Source organism: Vulpes vulpes, chromosome 16 (assembly GCF_048418805.1).
Source record: "Vulpes vulpes isolate BD-2025 chromosome 16, VulVul3, whole genome shotgun sequence".
In the NCBI taxonomy this organism is placed as follows: Eukaryota; Metazoa; Chordata; class Mammalia; order Carnivora; family Canidae; genus Vulpes; species Vulpes vulpes.
Genome location: NC_132795.1, coordinates 50,771,791 through 50,790,632, shown reverse-complemented (window position 1 = coordinate 50,790,632; position 18,842 = coordinate 50,771,791). Strand labels below are relative to the sequence as shown.

General features: G+C 50.2%; 1 protein-coding gene across 2 annotated transcripts in view; it reads left to right on the top strand.

The window, feature by feature from the left end:
- FBLN1 (fibulin 1) overlaps positions 1 to 18,842 on the top strand; it is a 97,966-nt gene that overhangs the window by 58,601 nt on the left and 20,523 nt on the right. The window contains exons 15-16 of one of the 2 annotated variants that reach the window (XM_072742435.1): positions 16,360 to 16,502; positions 18,461 to 18,592. In XM_072742435.1, the coding sequence (XP_072598536.1) occupies positions 16,360 to 16,502; positions 18,461 to 18,592 (275 nt within the window). Of the gene's footprint in view, positions 1 to 8,691; positions 9,152 to 16,359; positions 16,503 to 18,460; positions 18,593 to 18,842 lie in introns of those variants that run through there. The other variant, XM_072742436.1, reaches the window with a different exon arrangement.

The window sequence follows — 18,842 nt, the reverse complement described above, 5'->3', positions numbered from 1 at the left end:
TGTCACAGGAAATCAGAACCTCTTTCCATCCTGTCACAGGAAGTCAGAACCTCTTTCCACCCTGTCACAGGAATTTAGAACCTCTTTCCCCCGTGTCAGAGAGGTTTGAACCTCTTTCCACCCTGTCACAGGAAGTTAGAACCTGTTTCCACTGTGTCAGAAGAAGTTAGAACCTCTTTCCATCCTGTCACTGGAAGTCAGAACCTCTTTCCACCCTGTCACAGGAAGTTAGAACCTCTTCCCACTCTGTCACAGGAAGTCAGAACCTCTTTCCATCCTGTCACTGGAAGTTAGAACCTCTTTCTACTGTTTCAGAGGTTGTTAGAACCTCTTTCCACTTTGTCACAGGAAGTCAGAACCTCTTTCCATCCTGTCACAGGAAGTTAGAACCTCTTTCCACCCTGTCACAGGAAGTTAGAACCTCTTTCCACCCTGTCACAGGAAGTTAGAACCTCTTTCCATCTTGTCACAGGAAATTAGAACCTCTTTCCATCCTGCACAGGAAGTTAGAACCTCTTTCCATCCTGTCACAGGAAGTCAGAACCTCTTTCCACCCTGTCACAGGAATTTAGAACCTCTTTCCCCTGTGTCAGAGGAGGTTTGAACCTCTTTCCCCCATGTCAGAGGAAGTTAGAACCTCTTTCCACCCTGTCACAGGAAGTTAGAACCTCTTTCCACCCTGTCACAGGAAGTTAGAACCTCTTTCCATCTTGTCACAGGAAATTAGAACCTCTTTCCATCCTGCACAGGAAGTTAGAACCTCTTTCCATCCTGTCACAGGAAGTCAGAACCTCTTTCCACCCTGTCACAGGAATTTAGAACCTCTTTCCCCTGTGTCAGAGGAGGTTTGAACCTCTTTCCCCCATGTCAGAGGAAGTTAGAACCTCTTTCCACCCTGTCACAGGAAGTCAGAACGTCTTTCCACCCTCTCACAGGAAGTCAGAACATCTTTCCATCCTGGTACAGGAACTCAGAGCTTCTTTCCACCCTGTCACAGGAAGTCAGAGCATCTTTCCACCCTGTCACAGGAAGTGAGAACCTCTGCCCACCCTGTCACAGGAAGTCAGAACCTCTTTCCACCCTGTCACAGGAAGTCAGAACCTCTTTCCACCCTGTCACAGGAAGTCAGATCCTCTTTCCATCCTGTCACAGGAAGTTAGAACCTCTTTCCACCCTGTCACAGGAAGTCAGAGCATCTTTCCACCCTGTCACAGGAAGTGAGAACCTCTTCCCACCCTGTCACAGGAAGTCAGAACCTCTTTCCACCCTGTCACAGGAAGTCAGAACCTCTTTCCACCCTGTCACAGGAAGTCAGATCCTCTTTCCATCCTGTCACAGGAAGTTAGAACCTCTTTCCACCCTGTCACAGTAAGTCAGAACCTCTTTCCATCCTGGCACAGGAAGTCAGAACATCTTTCCATCCTGGTACAGGAACTCAGAGCTTCTTTCCACCCTGTCACAGGAAGTCAGAGCATCTTTCCACCGTGTCACAGGAAGTTAGAACCTTTTCCACCCTGTCACAGTAGTTAGCACCTCTGCCCATCCTGTCACTTGAAGTTAGAACCTCTTTCCACCCTGGTACAGGAAGTTAGAACCTCTTTCCCCCATGTCAGAGGAAGTTAGAGCCTCTTTCCACCCTGAAACAGGAAGTTAGAACCTATTTCCACTGTGTCAGAAGAAGTTAGAACCTCTTTCCATCCTGGCACATTAAGTAAGAACCTCTTTCCATCCTGTCACAGGAAGTTAGAACCTCTGCCCATCATGTCACAGGAAGTCAGAACCTCTTTCCACCCTGTCACAGGAAATCAGAACCTCTTTCCACCCTGTCACAGGAATTTACAACCTCTTTCCCCCGTGTCAGAGGAGGTTTGAACCTCTTTCCACCCTGTCACAGGAAGTTAGAACCTATTTCCACTGTGTCAGAAGAAGTTAGAACCTCTTTCCATCCTGTCACTGGAAGTTAGAACCTCTTCCCACTCTGTCACAGGAAGTCAGAACCTCTTTCCACCCTGTCACAGGAAGTCAGAACCTCTTTCCACCCTGTCACAGGAAGCTAGAACCTCTTTCCACCCTGTCACAGGAAGTCAGAACCTCTTTCCACCCTGTCACAGGAAGTCAGACCCTATTTCCACCCTGTCACAGTAAGTCAGAACCTCTTTCCATCCTGGCACAGGAAGTCAGAACATCTTTCCATCCTGGTACAGGAACTCAGAGCTTCTTTCCACCCTGTCACAGGAAGTCAGAGCATCTTTCCACCGTGTCACAGGAAGTGAGAACCTCTTCCCACCCTGTCACAGGAAGTCAGAACCTCTTTCCATCCTGTCACAGGAAGTCAGAACCTCTTTCCACCCTGTCACAGGAAGTCAGATCCTCTTTCCATCCTGTCACAGGAAGTTAGAACCTCTTTCCACCCTGTCACAGTAAGTCAGAACCTCTTTCCATCCTGGCACAGGAAGTCAGAACATCTTTCCATCCTGGTACAGGAACTCAGAGCTTCTTTCCACCCTGTCACAGGAAGTCAGAGCATCTTTCCACCCTGTCACAGGAAGTGAGAACCTCTTCCCACCCTGTCACAGGAAGTCAGAACCTCTTTGCATCCTGTCACAGGAAGTCAGAACCTCTTTTCACCCTGTCACAGGAAGTCAGATCCTCTTTCCATCCTGTCACAGGAAGTTAGAACCTCTTTCCACCCTGTCACAGTAAGTCAGAACCTCTTTCCATCCTGGCACAGGAAGTCAGAACATCTTTCCATCCTGGTACAGGAACTCAGAGCTTCTTTCCACCCTGTCACAGGAAGTCAGAGCATCTTTCCACCCTGTCACAGGAAGTGAGAACCTCTGCCCACCCTGTCACAGGAAGTCAGAACCTCTTTCCACCCTGTCACAGGAAGTCAGAACCTCTTTCCACCCTGTCACAGGAAGTCAGATCCTCTTTCCATCCTGTCACAGGAAGTGAGAACCTCTTCCCACCCTGTCACAGGAAGTCAGAACCTCTTTCCACCGTGTCACAGGAAGTCAGAACCTCTTTCCACCCTGTCACAAGAAGTCAGATCCTCTTTCCATCCTGTCACAGGAAGTTAGAACCTCTTTCCACCCTGTTACAGGAAGTTAGATCCTGTTTCCACCCTATCACTGGAGGAAGTTAGAACTTCTTTCCACCCTGTAACAGGAAGTTAAAACCTCTTTCCACCGTGTCACAGGGAGTCAGAACCTTTTACACCCTGTCACAGGAGGAAGTTAGAACCTCTTCCCACCGTCTCACAGGAAGTTAGAACCTCTTCCCATCCTGTCACCGGAAGTTAGAACCTCTTTGCCTCCTGTCACAGAAAGTTAGAACGTTTTTCCATCCTGTCACAGGAAGTTAGAACCTTTTCCTCCCTGTCACAGTAGTTAGCACCTCTGCCCATCCTGTCACTTGAAGTTAGAACCTCTTTCCACCCTGGTACAGGAAGTTAGAACCTCTTTCCCCCATGTCCGAGGAAGTTAGAACCTCTTTCCACCCTGAAACAGGAAGTTAGAACCTATTTCCACTGTGTCAGAAAAAGTTAGAACCTCTTTCCATCCTGGCACAGGAAGTAAGAACCTCTTTCCATCCTGTCACAGGAAGTTAGAACCTCTTTCCACCCTGTCACAGGAAATCAGAACCTCTTTCCATCCTGTCACAGGAAGTCAGAACCTCTTTCCACCCTGTCACAGGAATTTAGAACCTCTTTCCCCCGTGTCAGAGAGGTTTGAACCTCTTTCCACCCTGTCACAGGAAGTTAGAACCTGTTTCCACTGTGTCAGAAGAAGTTAGAACCTCTTTCCATCCTGTCACTGGAAGTCAGAACCTCTTTCCACCCTGTCACAGGAAGTTAGAACCTCTTCCCACTCTGTCACAGGAAGTCAGAACCTCTTTCCATCCTGTCACTGGAAGTTAGAACCTCTTTCTACTGTTTCAGAGGTTGTTAGAACCTCTTTCCACTTTGTCACAGGAAGTCAGAACCTCTTTCCATCCTGTCACAGGAAGTTAGAACCTCTTTCCACCCTGTCACAGGAAGTTAGAACCTCTTTCCACCCTGTCACAGGAAGTTAGAACCTCTTTCCATCTTGTCACAGGAAATTAGAACCTCTTTCCATCCTGCACAGGAAGTTAGAACCTCTTTCCATCCTGTCACAGGAAGTCAGAACCTCTTTCCACCCTGTCACAGGAATTTAGAACCTCTTTCCCCTGTGTCAGAGGAGGTTTGAACCTCTTTCCCCCATGTCAGAGGAAGTTAGAACCTCTTTCCACCCTGTCACAGGAAGTTAGAACCTCTTTCCACCCTGTCACAGGAAGTTAGAACCTCTTTCCATCTTGTCACAGGAAATTAGAACCTCTTTCCATCCTGCACAGGAAGTTAGAACCTCTTTCCATCCTGTCACAGGAAGTCAGAACCTCTTTCCACCCTGTCACAGGATTTTAGAACCTCTTTCCCCTGTGTCAGAGGAGGTTTGAACCTCTTTCCCCCATGTCAGAGGAAGTTAGAACCTCTTTCCACCCTGTCACAGGAAGTCAGAACGTCTTTCCACCCTCTCACAGGAAGTCAGAACATCTTTCCATCCTGGTACAGGAACTCAGAGCTTCTTTCCACCCTGTCACAGGAAGTCAGAGCATCTTTCCACCCTGTCACAGGAAGTGAGAACCTCTGCCCACCCTGTCACAGGAAGTCAGAACCTCTTTCCACCCTGTCACAGGAAGTCAGAACCTCTTTCCACCCTGTCACAGGAAGTCAGATCCTCTTTCCATCCTGTCACAGGAAGTTAGAACCTCTTTCCACCCTGTCACAGGAAGTCAGAGCATCTTTCCACCCTGTCACAGGAAGTGAGAACCTCTTCCCACCCTGTCACAGGAAGTCAGAACCTCTTTCCACCCTGTCACAGGAAGTCAGAACCTCTTTCCACCCTGTCACAGGAAGTCAGATCCTCTTTCCATCCTGTCACAGGAAGTTAGAACCTCTTTCCACCCTGTCACAGTAAGTCAGAACCTCTTTCCATCCTGGCACAGGAAGTCAGAACATCTTTCCATCCTGGTACAGGAACTCAGAGCTTCTTTCCACCCTGTCACAGGAAGTCAGAGCATCTTTCCACCCTGTCACAGGAAGTGAGAACCTCTTCCCACCCTGTCACAGGAAGTCAGAACCTCTTTCCACCCTGTCACAGGAAGTCAGAACCTCTTTCCACCCTGTCACAGGAAGTCAGATCCTCTTTCCATCCTGTCACAGGAAGTGAGAACCTCTTCCCACCCTGTCACAGGAAGTCAGAACCTCTTTCCACCGTGTCACAGGAAGTCAGAACCTCTTTCCACCCTGTCACAGGAAGTCAGATCCTCTTTCCATCCTGTCACAGGAAGTTAGAACCTCTTTCCACCCTGTTACAGGAAGTTAGATCCTGTTTCCACCCTGTCACTGGAGGAAGTTAGAACTTCTTTCCACCCTGTAACAGGAAGTTAAAACCTCTTTCCACCGTGTCACAGGGAGTCAGAACCTCTTTCCACCCTGTTACATGAAATTAGAACCTTTTCCACCCTGTCACAGGAAGTTAGAACCTGTTTCCACCCTGTCACTGGACAAGTTAGAACTTCTTTCCACCCTGTAACAGGAAGTTAAAACCTCTTTCCACCGTGTCACAGGGAGTCAGAACCTTTTACACCCTGTCACAGGAGGAAGTTAGAACCTCTTCCCACCGTCTCACAGGAAGTTAGAACCTCTTCCCATCCTGTCACCGGAAGTTAGAACCTCTTTGCCTCCTGTCACAGAAAGTTAGAACGTTTTTCCATCCTGTCACAGGAAGTTAGAACCTTTTCCTCCCTGTCACAGTAGTTAGCACCTCTGCCCATCCTGTCACTTGAAGTTAGAACCTCTTTCCACCCTGGTACAGGAAGTTAGAACCTCTTTCCCCCATGTCAGAGGAAGTTAGAACCTCTTTCCACCCTGAAACAGGAAGTTAGAACCTATTTCCACTGTGTCAGAAGACGTTAGAACCTCTTTCCATCCTGGCACAGGAAGTAAGAACCTCTTTCCATCCTGTCACAGGAAGTTAGAACCTCTGCCCATCATGTCACAGGAAGTCAGAACCTCTTTCCACCCTGTCACAGGAAATCAGAACCTCTTTCCATCCTGTCACAGGAAGTCAGAACCTCTTTCCACCCTGTCACAGGAATTTAGAACCTCTTTCCCCCGTGTCAGAGAGGTTTGAACCTCTTTCCACCCTGTCACAGGAAGTTAGAACCTGTTTCCACTGTGTCAGAAGAAGTTAGAACCTCTTTCCATCCTGTCACTGGAAGTCAGAACCTCTTTCCACCCTGTCACAGGAAGTTAGAACCTCTTCCCACTCTGTCACAGGAAGTCAGAACCTCTTTCCACCCTGTCACAGGAAGTTAGAACCTCTTTCCACCCTGTCACAGGAAGTTAGAACCTCTTTCCATCCTGTCACAGGAAGTTAGAACCTCTTTCCACTTTGTCACAGGAAGTTAGAACCTCTTTGCATCTTGTCACAGGAAGTTAGAACCTCTTTCCCCCATGTCACAGGAAGTCAGAACCTCTTTCCGTCCTGTCACAGGAAGTTAGAACCTCTTTCCCCCATGTCACAGGAAGTTAGAACCTCTTTCCACTTTGTCACAGGAAGTTAGAACCTCTTTCCATCCTGCACAGAAGTCAGAACCTCTTTCCCTCCTGTCACAGGAAGTCAGAACCTCTTTCCACCCTGTCACAGGAATTTAGAACCTCTTTCCCCCGTGTCAGAGAGGTTTGAACCTCTTTCCACCCTGTCACAGGAAGTTAGAACCTGTTTCCACTGTGTCAGAAGAAGTTAGAACCTCTTTCCATCCTGTCACTGGAAGTCAGAACCTCTTTCCACCCTGTCACAGGAAGTTAGAACCTCTTCCCACTCTGTCACAGGAAGTCAGAACCTCTTTCCACCCTGTCACAGGAAGTTAGAACCTCTTTCCACCCTGTCACAGGAAGTTAGAACCTCTTTCCATCCTGTCACAGGAAGTTAGAACCTCTTTCCACTTTGTCACAGGAAGTTAGAACCTCTTTGCATCTTGTCACAGGAAGTTAGAACCTCTTTCCCCCATGTCACAGGAAGTCAGAACCTCTTTCCGTCCTGTCACAGGAAGTTAGAACCTCTTTCCCCCATGTCACAGGAAGTTAGAACCTCTTTCCACTTTGTCACAGGAAGTTAGAACCTCTTTCCATCCTGCACAGAAGTCAGAACCTCTTTCCCTCCTGTCACAGGAAGTTAGAACCTCTTTCCCCCATGTCACAGGAAGTTAGAACCTCTTTCCACTTTGTCACAGGAAGTCAGAACCTCTTTCCGTCCTCTCACAGGAAGTTAGAACCTCTTTCCCCCATGTCACAGGAAGTTAGAACCTCTTTCCACTTTGTCACAGGAAGTTAGAACCTCTTTCCATCCTGCACAGGAAGTTAGAACCTCTTTCCACTTTGTCACAGGAAGTCAGAACCTCTTTCCACCCTGTCACAGGAATTTAAAACCTCTTTCCCCCGTGTCAGAGGAGGTTTGAACCTCTTTCCCCCATGTCAGAAGAAGTTAGAACCTCTTTCCATCCTGTCACTGGAAGTCAGAACCTCTTTCTGTACTGTCACAGGAAGTTAGAACCTCTTTCCCCCATGTCACAGGAAGTTAGAACCTCTTTTCACTTTGTCACAGGAAGTTAGAACCTCTTTGCATCTTGTCACAGGAAGTTAGAACCTCTTTCCACTTTGTCACAGGAAGTTAGAACCTCTTTCCACTTTGTCACAGGAAGTTAGAACCTCTTTCCACTTTGTCACAGGAAGTTAGAACCTCTTTCCACTTTGTCACAGGAAGTTAGAACCTCTTTCCATCCTGCACAGAAGTCAGAACCTCTTTCCCTCCTGTCACAGGATGTTAGGAGCTCTCACCAACCTGTCGCAGGAACTTATAACCTTTTCCATCCTGTCACAGCAAGTTAGAACCTGTCTCCTTCTCCGTTCCAAGCCCTGGGTGACCCTGTGGACACGCAGGAAGCTGGGCTTGGAGCACCAGACTCAGTGAGACGATGGGGCGCAGACCTCAATCTGGTTTCCTCCCTCCCTCTGTGGCCTCAGGAAGCCCCCCCCCCCACTCTTTCAGCCTCGGTCTCCTCATCCGAAGACTGGCACTGCGGGCAGTGTCCCGGTGCAGCCACAGTGATCACACTAGAGAAGGCTCAGTGACAAACGGCCAAGCGCTTGATAGAGGGCCGCAGCTGTGCCCACTGGTGGCGGACAAGGTCACTCCCAGGGTCGTCTCCGTGACCCCACCGCCAGCCCCGTGTGGCCCTGAGCACTGTCTGGGTGAGGGACCAGCGCCCGGATGCCACTCCGAGGGCAGGGCGTGCCTGGGGAGTGGGGCCTGGGCTGGGGCCCGGCCCGCAAGAGGGGTCGCGCCTCACTGCCGCGGGCCCTAGCCCCCCAGCAGCCGTCCAGCGCCCCCTGAGGGTGTTGGAAGAGGCTAGTGCCTGAGTCAGCGGCCTGGAGGTCCTCGGCACCTCCCGCAGGTGAGTGAGGGGTGTTCTTGCTGGTGGCCGAACCCGGAGGGGGGCGGGAGGCCCCGCACAGCGAGCCCCCCCTTTCCCTCATGCTCTCTTGGCCCTGCGCTTGCTGAGTTGGCGCTAACCCTCTTCTTGTCTCTCTGTCCACTTTTCTTGCAGCCGCTGCGAGCGCTTGCCTTGCCATGAGACTCAGGAGTGCCCCAAGCTGCCTCTGAGAATAACCTACTACCACCTCTCTTTCCCTACCAACATCCAAGTGCCCGCGGTGGTTTTCCGCATGGGCCCCTCCAATGCCGTCCCCGGGGACAGCATGCAGCTGGCTATCGTCGGCGGCAACGAGGAGGGCTTTTTCACCACCCGGAAGGTGAGCCACCACAGCGGGGTGGTGGCCCTCACCAAGCCCGTCCCTGAGCCCAGGGACTTGCTCCTGACCGTCAAGATGGACCTCTACCGCCACGGCACCGTCAGCTCCTTTGTGGCCAAGCTTTACATCTTTGTGTCCGCAGAGCTCTGAGCACTTGCTTTGGGCCGCCGGGGGCTCCCTCCTGTCGCTTTCCTAACCCTCCCCTCCAGGATTTTAATAAAGTTGTAGCGGGTGATCCCTACCCAGCATGCCTCACGTGCCTTGGTCTTATTTCGCATGGTTGGGGTTCCGTGCTGTTGGTCACCACCCTGGGGTGAGCTGGCACCTGCCGCGGTGACGGAGGGGTGTTTTTTCACACGGTAGTGGATAGTATGTATCTGGGGGGGGGCCCTGTTGCTGGAGGTCACCGAACACCCCACCAGGGAGCCCCGGGGGTGGGGATGAGGAGGCTCGTGTGTATCACTTCACATGCGTGATCTCTTTGTGTTGAGCCCAAAGGAGGAGGCTATCCCCACAGAGAGATCATTGAGCTCCTCCCTCTCTCATTTTAGAAATGTGGGGACACCAAGGCCCAGAGAGGGGGAAGGGGTGTGGCCAAGGTTTGGGGGCCTATTTGTGGCAGAGCCGGGCTCCCCGGGACGGGGTCCTCGGATTCCGCGTGGCTTCCCTGCTGTGTCACACGGAGCTGACATCTCACGGCGTCAGAAAAAAGCTCTTATCCTGAGAGTCACGCCTCTCGCTGTTTGTCTTGATGAGAAGCCTGCACTTGTGGAAAAATACCGAAAGGTTGCCGAAGCTTGGAGACAGCTCTTGCCTGAATAAGGTTAGTTGCCTCCACTGGGGCCTTGCCCCCGCGTGGGAGGCGGCGAAGGACGACACAACACGTGTGCCACTCCTGGGAACTGCTGAGCGCACTTCGGGTTCGGTGGGTGCACGGCAGGTGTCCATCCTGTAGACACTCAGAGAGGCCAAGCAGTTTGCCCGAGGTCACACAGCTGGTATTCGAACCCTGGCTTGCTGACTTCACAACTCTGACTATTCCATCTACCACAATACCTCCAACCTGGGCCTCGACCCACCTACCTCTCTTTGTCTTCTCTGCCGTAATTCCAGCCAAACCATTGTCACAAGTCCCCATAGTGCCTTTTGAGGTCCTGTACTTCCAACTGTTCTCCCCTTGCTCATTTCCCTTGAGCCACACTGCTGAGGTCTTTGCTGCCCCAGGCCCTTTGCACGTGCTTTGCGCCCTCGTCTTGGAAGTTGGCTAAAGCCCAGCTTAATTGTTCCTTTCCCCCGTGAGGCCTTCCTCAACACCTTTGCATTCTCTCCCTTGTCCATCTTTCCATTGACGCTTCTTTGTTAAGCTTATCGCAGTTTGCAATTCCCACTGATCTGTGTTTCCCATCTCTCTTCCCGCCACCCTGAAGGCTCTGTGACGGCAGAGACCAGTCCGTCTCCTTCCCTAGCTCCTGGCCAGGTGCCCAATGCACCGTAGGTGCTCTGTTGAGGGGATGGATGACTTTGTGCCCACCCTGGCCTCTGTCACTAGCATTTCTGTGGCTGCTGATGCTGTTTCCGAGCAGAAATGAGAGGGGAAGGCAAAGCGCCACAGAGGAATCAAGTAGAGGGTGTTGCAGGATCCTCAGATCCTTCCTACGCTTACGTGTACACTGCTGGGGGAGAGTGTCCTGGCCTTGCTGTCTGGTAGGGAAGGTGGACCTACGGGAAACTCTCCACCTTCTACTTTTTGACAGAAGCAGCAGTTAAGTTGCCATGGAAATGTATACACTTCTAGTTAGCCAGCCACCTCAGGCCTCCCACTCTGTCTCCCCTACCTCTCTTATCATGTCTGGTCTGGACCAGTAGCTCCCAGTCTCCCAGCTTCCAGTGCATTCTCCAAGCTGCAGCTGGAGGACCCCTCTGAAGGGCCAGTCCGGTTATGTCCCTCTCTCGTTAGGACCTTCTTGGTTCTCTTGTACGAGCAGATGAAGTCCAGCTCCCTGGAATGACATTCAAGGCCCTGCCCCATTTAGCCTCTGCCCCCTCTTTCAGCTCCATCCTACTCATCCTTTTTGTTCTAGTCACGCAGAGATGCTTCCCCTCCCCTGAATGTGCTGCCCTCGGCTTTAGCATGTGCCCTGCCAACCCTTTGCAGACTGCTATTCTCCCTGAAGTGTTATCTCAAAGGTCACCTCCTCCATGAAGCCTTTCCTTCATCTGAGCTCACGTTGCCCTGGACATATTCCATCCAGACATTTTCTCTGTTATCTTCTGGTTGTTACTTTTTATTATCCCTCGTGCACTGGGGCCTTTTTGAAGACAGGGGGTTATGTCTGTATTCTCTATAATTTCAGAGTGTTTGGCCTGTAGGAGTTCAGTAAGCATCTGAATAAACATATGAATAGACAAATGGATGGACAGATGGACGGATTCATGGATGGATAGATGAACAGGTGGATGGATGGACAGATGGATGGTATTTTCAAGGCTTGGTTCAAATATCACCTCTTCTGTGAAGTCAGCAAGTTAAAGCAGGGATTAGTTACTGTATTCAGTTATTCTTTCATCATGTTCCAGATTATTCTGATTGAAAGAAGCACTTTTTCTTCATGTCCATAGGAGTATCAGGGCTTTAGAGGCCATGCAGTGACCTTATAGAGTTTGCCAGAGTCCCCTGTACAACATAACCACCAACTGACCATTCAGCTTTGCTTACCCGCTCCTTTGTTTGTGGAACTCCTCTTGAGGTGGCCGATTCCATTTTAGGACACCCCTGCTGTCTCTGTGTGTGTGCCCGAGTGCACACGTGAGGCTCTATCCGCATTACGTGCAGGCTCATCTCTGCCCTGCAGTTTGTTGGGGCTACATAGTGCTGCTGAGATCATGCAGTGCAGAAAAAAATAAAAGTTTGAATGTCCTCCTTACCATTTACTAGTTGTATGACTTATCCAAAGTCCTAGATAAGTGCCTTTCAGATCTTCATGACCCCCTCATGGATTATTTTGAAGATTACATGCAATTGCGGATGAGGCACTATGTGGTATATATAGTAGGCAGTCAATAAGTGTTGGTTTCTTCACTCATTAGAAGGAACGTGAGTGTTCATTTGGATCTTGAATTAAATGGGGAATGAAGGTTCATAGGGTTTGGATGTGTCCAAGGTCACTGCCATTACCTCTGACCTCTAGGCCTCTGCTCTTCTGACTTGATCACTCTACTAACCCCAGCTCCCAAGGGCAAATGATAATAATCATGATTGTCATTAGTATAATGATAATGATCATAGCTGTGATAGCTAACACGTGTACTGCTTACTGAGAGCCAGGCACTGCTCCAGGCATTTAACTCAATTAACCCTCCCAACAACCTTGTGAGGAAAATACTATTAGGATCCCCATTCCACATGGGAGACATGGAGGCATAGAGCGGATGAGTAACCTGCCCAGAGTCCCACAGCTGGTATCCGGTGGGGCTGGGATTCAAATCCAGGCAGCCTGGCTCTGGAGTCTGTTCTCTGAAACCCTGCCCCCTGCTGCCTTGAATGCTGTGAAGGGAGCAGGATTGCTGGGATGAGTAAGTGCTTGGTAAGAGCTGGTCGGATTGTTACTCTTGCCTCATCTCTGAAATCACTGGATACAAGCCCTATTCTATAATTCCGAAGTATAGAACAGGACATTTTATTAGCTAAAGAAGGAGGCAGTATAGTGTAGAGGGAAGAGCTGTGGAGATTAAGTGAGACAATGGGTGCAAACTCTAGCACAGAGAATCTGGGAAGATGAAGCAGCATAGTGTTTGAAGCTCTCTGGATCGCAATCCAAAACACGCTGATGGCTGGACAGAAAATTGTAAAGTCTGTGGAAAACATGCCCAACTAAACAAGGTGACATGACATCCCTATGAGCCCCAAGATACAGTTTATGTCCACTTCCATGTTATCAGCACCTGTGCAGCAGGGAGCAGTGGGAGACTCCAGAATAGTCAACAGCTGCTCCCTAGTAGAAAAATTTCAGAGCAGCATCTGAAGCTGAGAAAGATTTTACTCATTCCATTCCAGTGTTTGCAAGGAGCTCGTGGAAGTTTTGAGGGAATGGCCCCATCTAGCCTCTAGGAACTCTTGAAACTAACCCAGCAGGACTTCCCTTAAGGTCATGGTTTGGAGAAGCTGCTGGAAGTGAAATGCAGAATTGAGTAGGAGAGAGACAATAGACCACGGATAATGAAGGTCCAGGTAAATGTAGAGGACTATCAGAAAGCAGGCTGCCCAAAATGTCAGATAAGGAAGCTCTGTGAAGTCAGGAAAACTTCTGTGAATATGCCTTTTTCTAAAATGTCAAGAAAGTGAAATTTCAATTTCACTTGAAAATGATCAAAAAGCATCAATGTTGAATCTCATACAAAATTATTGTAAGAGGAAGGATAATAAGAAACAGAATGACATCCTTCTGGATAATGAAAACACACCAGAAAGATATGCTCAGAGTCTAGATCAAAACTGTGACCTATATCAAAACAAAGCAAAAGCACTAAGAAAATGATCAAAATGGAAGAGAACTGCAATTCAGAATGAACTAAATTGAGACATGAAGTGACAGAACCCAGGAAATAATTTAAAATTAAAACAAAAAGCAATCGCAGAAGTAAATACTTGAGAGAGAGCATGACCCAGAAGAAGACAAATTTTATAAATAAGGAAATAGAAGAAATGAAAAAGCTTGAAGTGACAGACACTGAAGACCCAACATACGGATAATAGAAATCTCTGAGGAATGAACCCACAACAAAGGAAAGAAATAAGTAAATGATTAACTCAAGGAAGTTTCCAGAAATTAAATTAGAAAAATCCACATTGAGAGAACACACAGCATACCTGAACATATCTGCTCAGAGCAGCAAATACCGAGACATAGTCTCATAAAATTATCGGACTTTGAAAAAAGAGGAGCCAAACATCCAGTGGGCATCTAAGCAAAACCAGGAACAACATTTAAGGGGAAAAATTATATTGCCATCTGACTTTTTCACAGCAAAACTTATTTTGGAAGAAGGCAAATACTTAGGATCCTCAAGGAAACGTGAGCCAAGGATTGTCGACCCAACAAAAGAGACTTGTGTGTGCAAAGGATACAAGGTATTGCCAACACACACAAGTATCAACAGGCCAACATCAGGCATCGTTACTCATCCAACTACAACTGAGTGTTATAAGGAAAACATATATTATGAATTGCTGTATGTTCAAACAATGTAGAATCAGCATATCTATTAAAAAATGCCGGTAGAATAGGGAGGACATATCCAAACAAACATTAGTTTTAAAAAGATTTTATTTATTTTTTTCATGACAGAGACAGAGATTGAAGCAGAGACACAGGCAGAGAGAGAAGCAGGCTCCCTGTGGGGAGCCTGATGCGGGACTTGATCCCAGGACCCTGGGATCACACCCTGAGCCGAAGGCAGATGCTCAACCACTGGGCCACCCAGATATCCTCAAACAAACATTATTTTAAGTAATTGTGTCACTGGTGGCAATTTTACTATTGCTCTCCTGAGACTACCATGTCAGAATATGGAATTAACTACATCAGTAATTACAGGATGTTCTATCCTCTCCTGTGTTGCTGAAAACCAGGATTCTGATATGGAAGAAAAGAGATTCCTTTGTAATATAGAAGAGATTAAAAGTCTGTGTGGTTCTTGCTTTGAGTCAGAAATATCACTAGGAACTCATGATGAAGTTTACCTTTAAGCCTGTCCACTGAAGAGGCCTGGAAGCAATGGCCAACCCAGCAGCACCTACCACATTGGGCATCTAGGCTGTGGTCTTGAAATACCATTTTCCACTTTAAAAAAAAAAAAAACAAAACAAAACAAAAAAGAAACAAACAAAAAAAACAAACCCAAGACTTCTTGGAGAAGTAACTGGGGCAGGGGAAGTATAAGATGAGGCTGGACCACCCTGTTGTTCCAGAGAGCAGGAGAGCTACTGACGATGGCTGGAGCCATCCTGATCTGTCCTCTGGCCAAAGATGGGAAAGCTCAACATCCAACAAAGGATAATGATTGCCATGGATTGAAATCCATCCGATAGTTTAAATCCATGAGTTGATACTCATATTTTAAAAAAATCAACTGGTAACCTCTGGATGATGATAGAGAGCTAGTTCATGATCCTGAAACACTTGTAAAAACAAGGCAAGAAATCAGGCATTGATCTGGCTTTTCTTCTATGAACGATACCCCGTGGTAACCAGATAGTGTATGAGGGGAAGCACCCTTTACAGAAGTGTTCCAACTAACACACTAAAAAGAAATGATAGAATCCAACTACCAGCATTTTGCAATCCACGATGAATCACTGGATCTAGGTCCTGAGCATCAACAGCTGCTGACGTCACTGAGAGAAACAACCAGATACCAAATGCCCTTCGATGGATGACATACTACCAACTGTCATCTTGCCAAAGGGACTGGGCCTTCATCGGCTCAGGTCTGGATGCGGCAGCCAGCATGCCAGAAATGCAGAGGATGGGGGAACACGCATTGCACCACGAGGATGTAGTCGGCACGTCCACATGGAGGAAGCTCTATCTCTCAGAGGCTTCCAGTTCCTTAACAGATCAACTGTCTGGGAAATGAAGGGATAGAGAGGGAACCTGTAGATTAAAAAGGGCTCAAGAGACAGCACACTTTTCTCATGGACAAATCTAAATGATGGTGTCTCAGGGTGCACACTTGTGTGATACGAGCTATAAAGAAACCCAGGTAGGCGGCTTCTGGAACAGTCGGGACAGAGGTCTGAGGGGTGGGAGGGGGAGAAGGGTGCAGAGACGGGTATGGGCACATGAAGGGGCCTCGGGTGGCGGATGGAAGATCTCTTTCTCAACCTGAGTGGCGATTATAATACTCACTAAATTACATCGTTGTTCTGGGTAGGTTTAGCATCTGTGTTTTATTTTACAATAAAGAGGATTCAAAACATGTCTAGCTAAAATGCTCCCCCGTCCTGGTGTGTGGCATGACACTGTGGGTTTGACCTCTTTGTGCTGGGCACCGTGCTGAGTGTGGCATATACGCTCCCTCACTTACTACCCCCGAGACCCACCTGACCCAGGGCTCCGGGGAGGCAGGACCACGTGTCCCATGTTTGCTTTGGCGTCCCTGGCGCCTCGCACCCAGCAGGCCTTCAAAACACACTTGTTGAACGAGGGAATTCGTCTACAGTTATAGAAACTGATGCCCGGTCCGTACAGTTGGGCAAATAGCAAAGCTCCACTTGTCCCTAGACAGGGCGGATGGAAAGCAGAGCATGGGTGCCGGCCGGGTCTGCAGGGAGGGCTGCGTGGCATCCCCGCCGAGCAGCCGGGTCCACCTGGCCCACCTGCTGCTCCTCCTGGGACCTGGGTCTCCGTGGGAGTGGCGATTCCAACTTTCCCATCCACCTCTTGTGCTATGGTTCCCCTCAGGCTCCGCCAAGAGAAGACAGACACTGTCCGCTGCATCAAGTCCTGCCGCCCCAACGACGTCACCTGCGTGTTGGACCCCGTGCACACCATCTCCCATACCGTTGTGTCGCTGCCCACCTTCCGCGAGTTCACCCGCCCTGAAGGTGAGTGGCTACTCCCACGGCTACAACTGGCATGGGGACCCCAGGGCAGGTCGCATCTGCTAGACAGACATCCCTGCGAGGCAGCCGCCACTGGGGCCTCCTGGTGCTTGAGCCGAGAGCTCGGCCCCAAGGAACTCCTCCCTGGTAAGAAGTAGACTTGCCTCTGCATCTCCCCGGTGTCCCCAAGAGTACACGGCCTCATGCCGGCCTGTTCCTGGCTCAGCTCAGGAGGCCACTTCTCATGGGTCACAGCTGCTCAGCAAACGGCTATTGAGTGCTGGTTCTATGCTGAGCATTGGGGCATCAGGGAGGGCTTCTGGGAGGAAGTGACTTCCACGCTGGGGCCTAAGTGGTCAGTAGGAGATAAGTAATGAAAATGGGGAGCAGAAGAAAAAAAATAAGGAGCGGGAGAGAGGAGGAGCAGAACTCCTCTGGAAAGGTCTGGAGGGGCACTGGGTCTTTGAGGAACTAAGCCAAGTTTTGCTGGCTGGAACAGTAGAGTCTTGGCAAGAGCCTTGACTTGGGGTTGGGGCTTCCATTCCAAGGCTTCTGGGAGCCATCACAGGGCTGCACCTGATGCTATTTGTGGACAGAAATGTCACCCTGGAAACCGAGGCACTAGACTGGACCCAGGTAGCCCAGGGGTAAAGCAATGTTCCCAGCCCCACCTTGCAGGCGGCTCCTAGCCTGCTGTGTAGACCTGCCATCGTGGCACCCTTTCCGCCAGGGTGGGACCTGGGACACAGCATCCTCCTGGCCCCTGGTGGAAGGCTATACGTGGGGGCTGTTCTGCATGCCTTGCTTCGGGGCATGCAGCCCCCATGCTGAGGCTGCTGTGGTCTCCAGCACCCCCTCCTCTGTGGGGTCTTCTTCTCTGCCTTTGGGAGGAGCTCACCATGAGGGATTCATGCAGCAGATGTTGCCTGAGCCACCTATGTGTCAGGCTCAGGGCCAAGCTCAGAGGCATAATGATAAGAAAGAGCCCCCTGACCCTCTGAGGGAAGGTGTCTGAGCCAGCACGACTAATCCCACATTTACATGCTGTGCAGTGTCCCCTGGGGTAACACAGGAGCACATCGGAACATAGCACCCGGTTGGGGGGTTGGTGGCAAGGGCAGGAGAGGCTCCCCGAGGACGTGGTTGCCTGAAAGGGCAGGTGGCCCCCTGCTCCCCTACCCACTAACTCGTTCCTCTGGAGAGAGGAGGCACAAGATCCCTGCAGGGTGGCATGGACGTGGGTTTTAGAAAAATCACTGACTAGTGTTTGCCTTGTGCAAAATGACAGTTTCCACCAAACCACATACAAATCCTTCCCAAACCCCTAATGGCCGCTTGTGTGGCCTCCCGGCCACTGCTGCTGTGTGAGTTGATTCTGCAGGGAGTCGAGTGTGGCCAGAGATGCCCCTTAACATCTCCGGCCCAGGAAATCCTGACCTTGGCCTTTAGAGGGAGGGCACTAGTGGTCTGCCCCCTTCCCTCTGTAGATGGGGAAACTGAGGCCCACACAGGCGCCATGTCCAGATCGCCCAGAGCCAGGGTAGGATGGAGGCCTGGTGATGAACACGGCCACCGAGCTGCCCAGCCCACCCCAGGAAGGGGCTTTTCTAACCCGCTTTGCCCCAGGGGCAGGAGACCAGCCTGCTCTGTTGCCCTTGCTGACCTCTGTCCCCTTGTCCCCGCATCCACTTCGCTCCCCCTTCTTTGCAGCTTCGTGAAGATTTATGACTAATTCCCGATTGCTCCCTGGCCCCCGCACCTCTATCCCTTAAGCTGCAGGACCTCAGGGAAGATCCAAAACCAATGCAGGCCTCCGTTTCCCGCTGATTGGAAGGGGGGTAGGCCATGACCTGTGAGCCCTCAGGACCCGGCCACCCCGTCCATACAGTGCTCCCGGGCACTGGGCTCTCATGACCCGAGGGTGCATCGCCGGGGTTCCCATGCCGTGCTTCTCTTGCCAGAGATCATCTTCCTCCGGGCCGTCATGCCCGTGTACCCTGCCAACCACGCCGACATCATCTTCGACATCACAGAAGGAAACCTGCGGGACTCCTTTGACATCATCAAGCGCTACATGGACGGCATGACTGTGGGTGAGTGGCCGGAGACATTCAGGTCCACCCGGACGCCTCCTCATCCTCCCAGCCAACAGCCTCGCGGGGGACCGTTTGGCTAGGCTGCTGGGAAACCTCTTTGGAGCAGCTCAGGTTGCATCTGAGCCTCCCTCCTCACACCCTCCCGTCCTTCAGGGACAGCTGGACCCCACCTGCCCCTGCCCCCCAAGGCCATCACCGGCGAGGAGGGGGATCTGCTCCTGCCTGTGCCACCAGGCCTCCTGCCTGC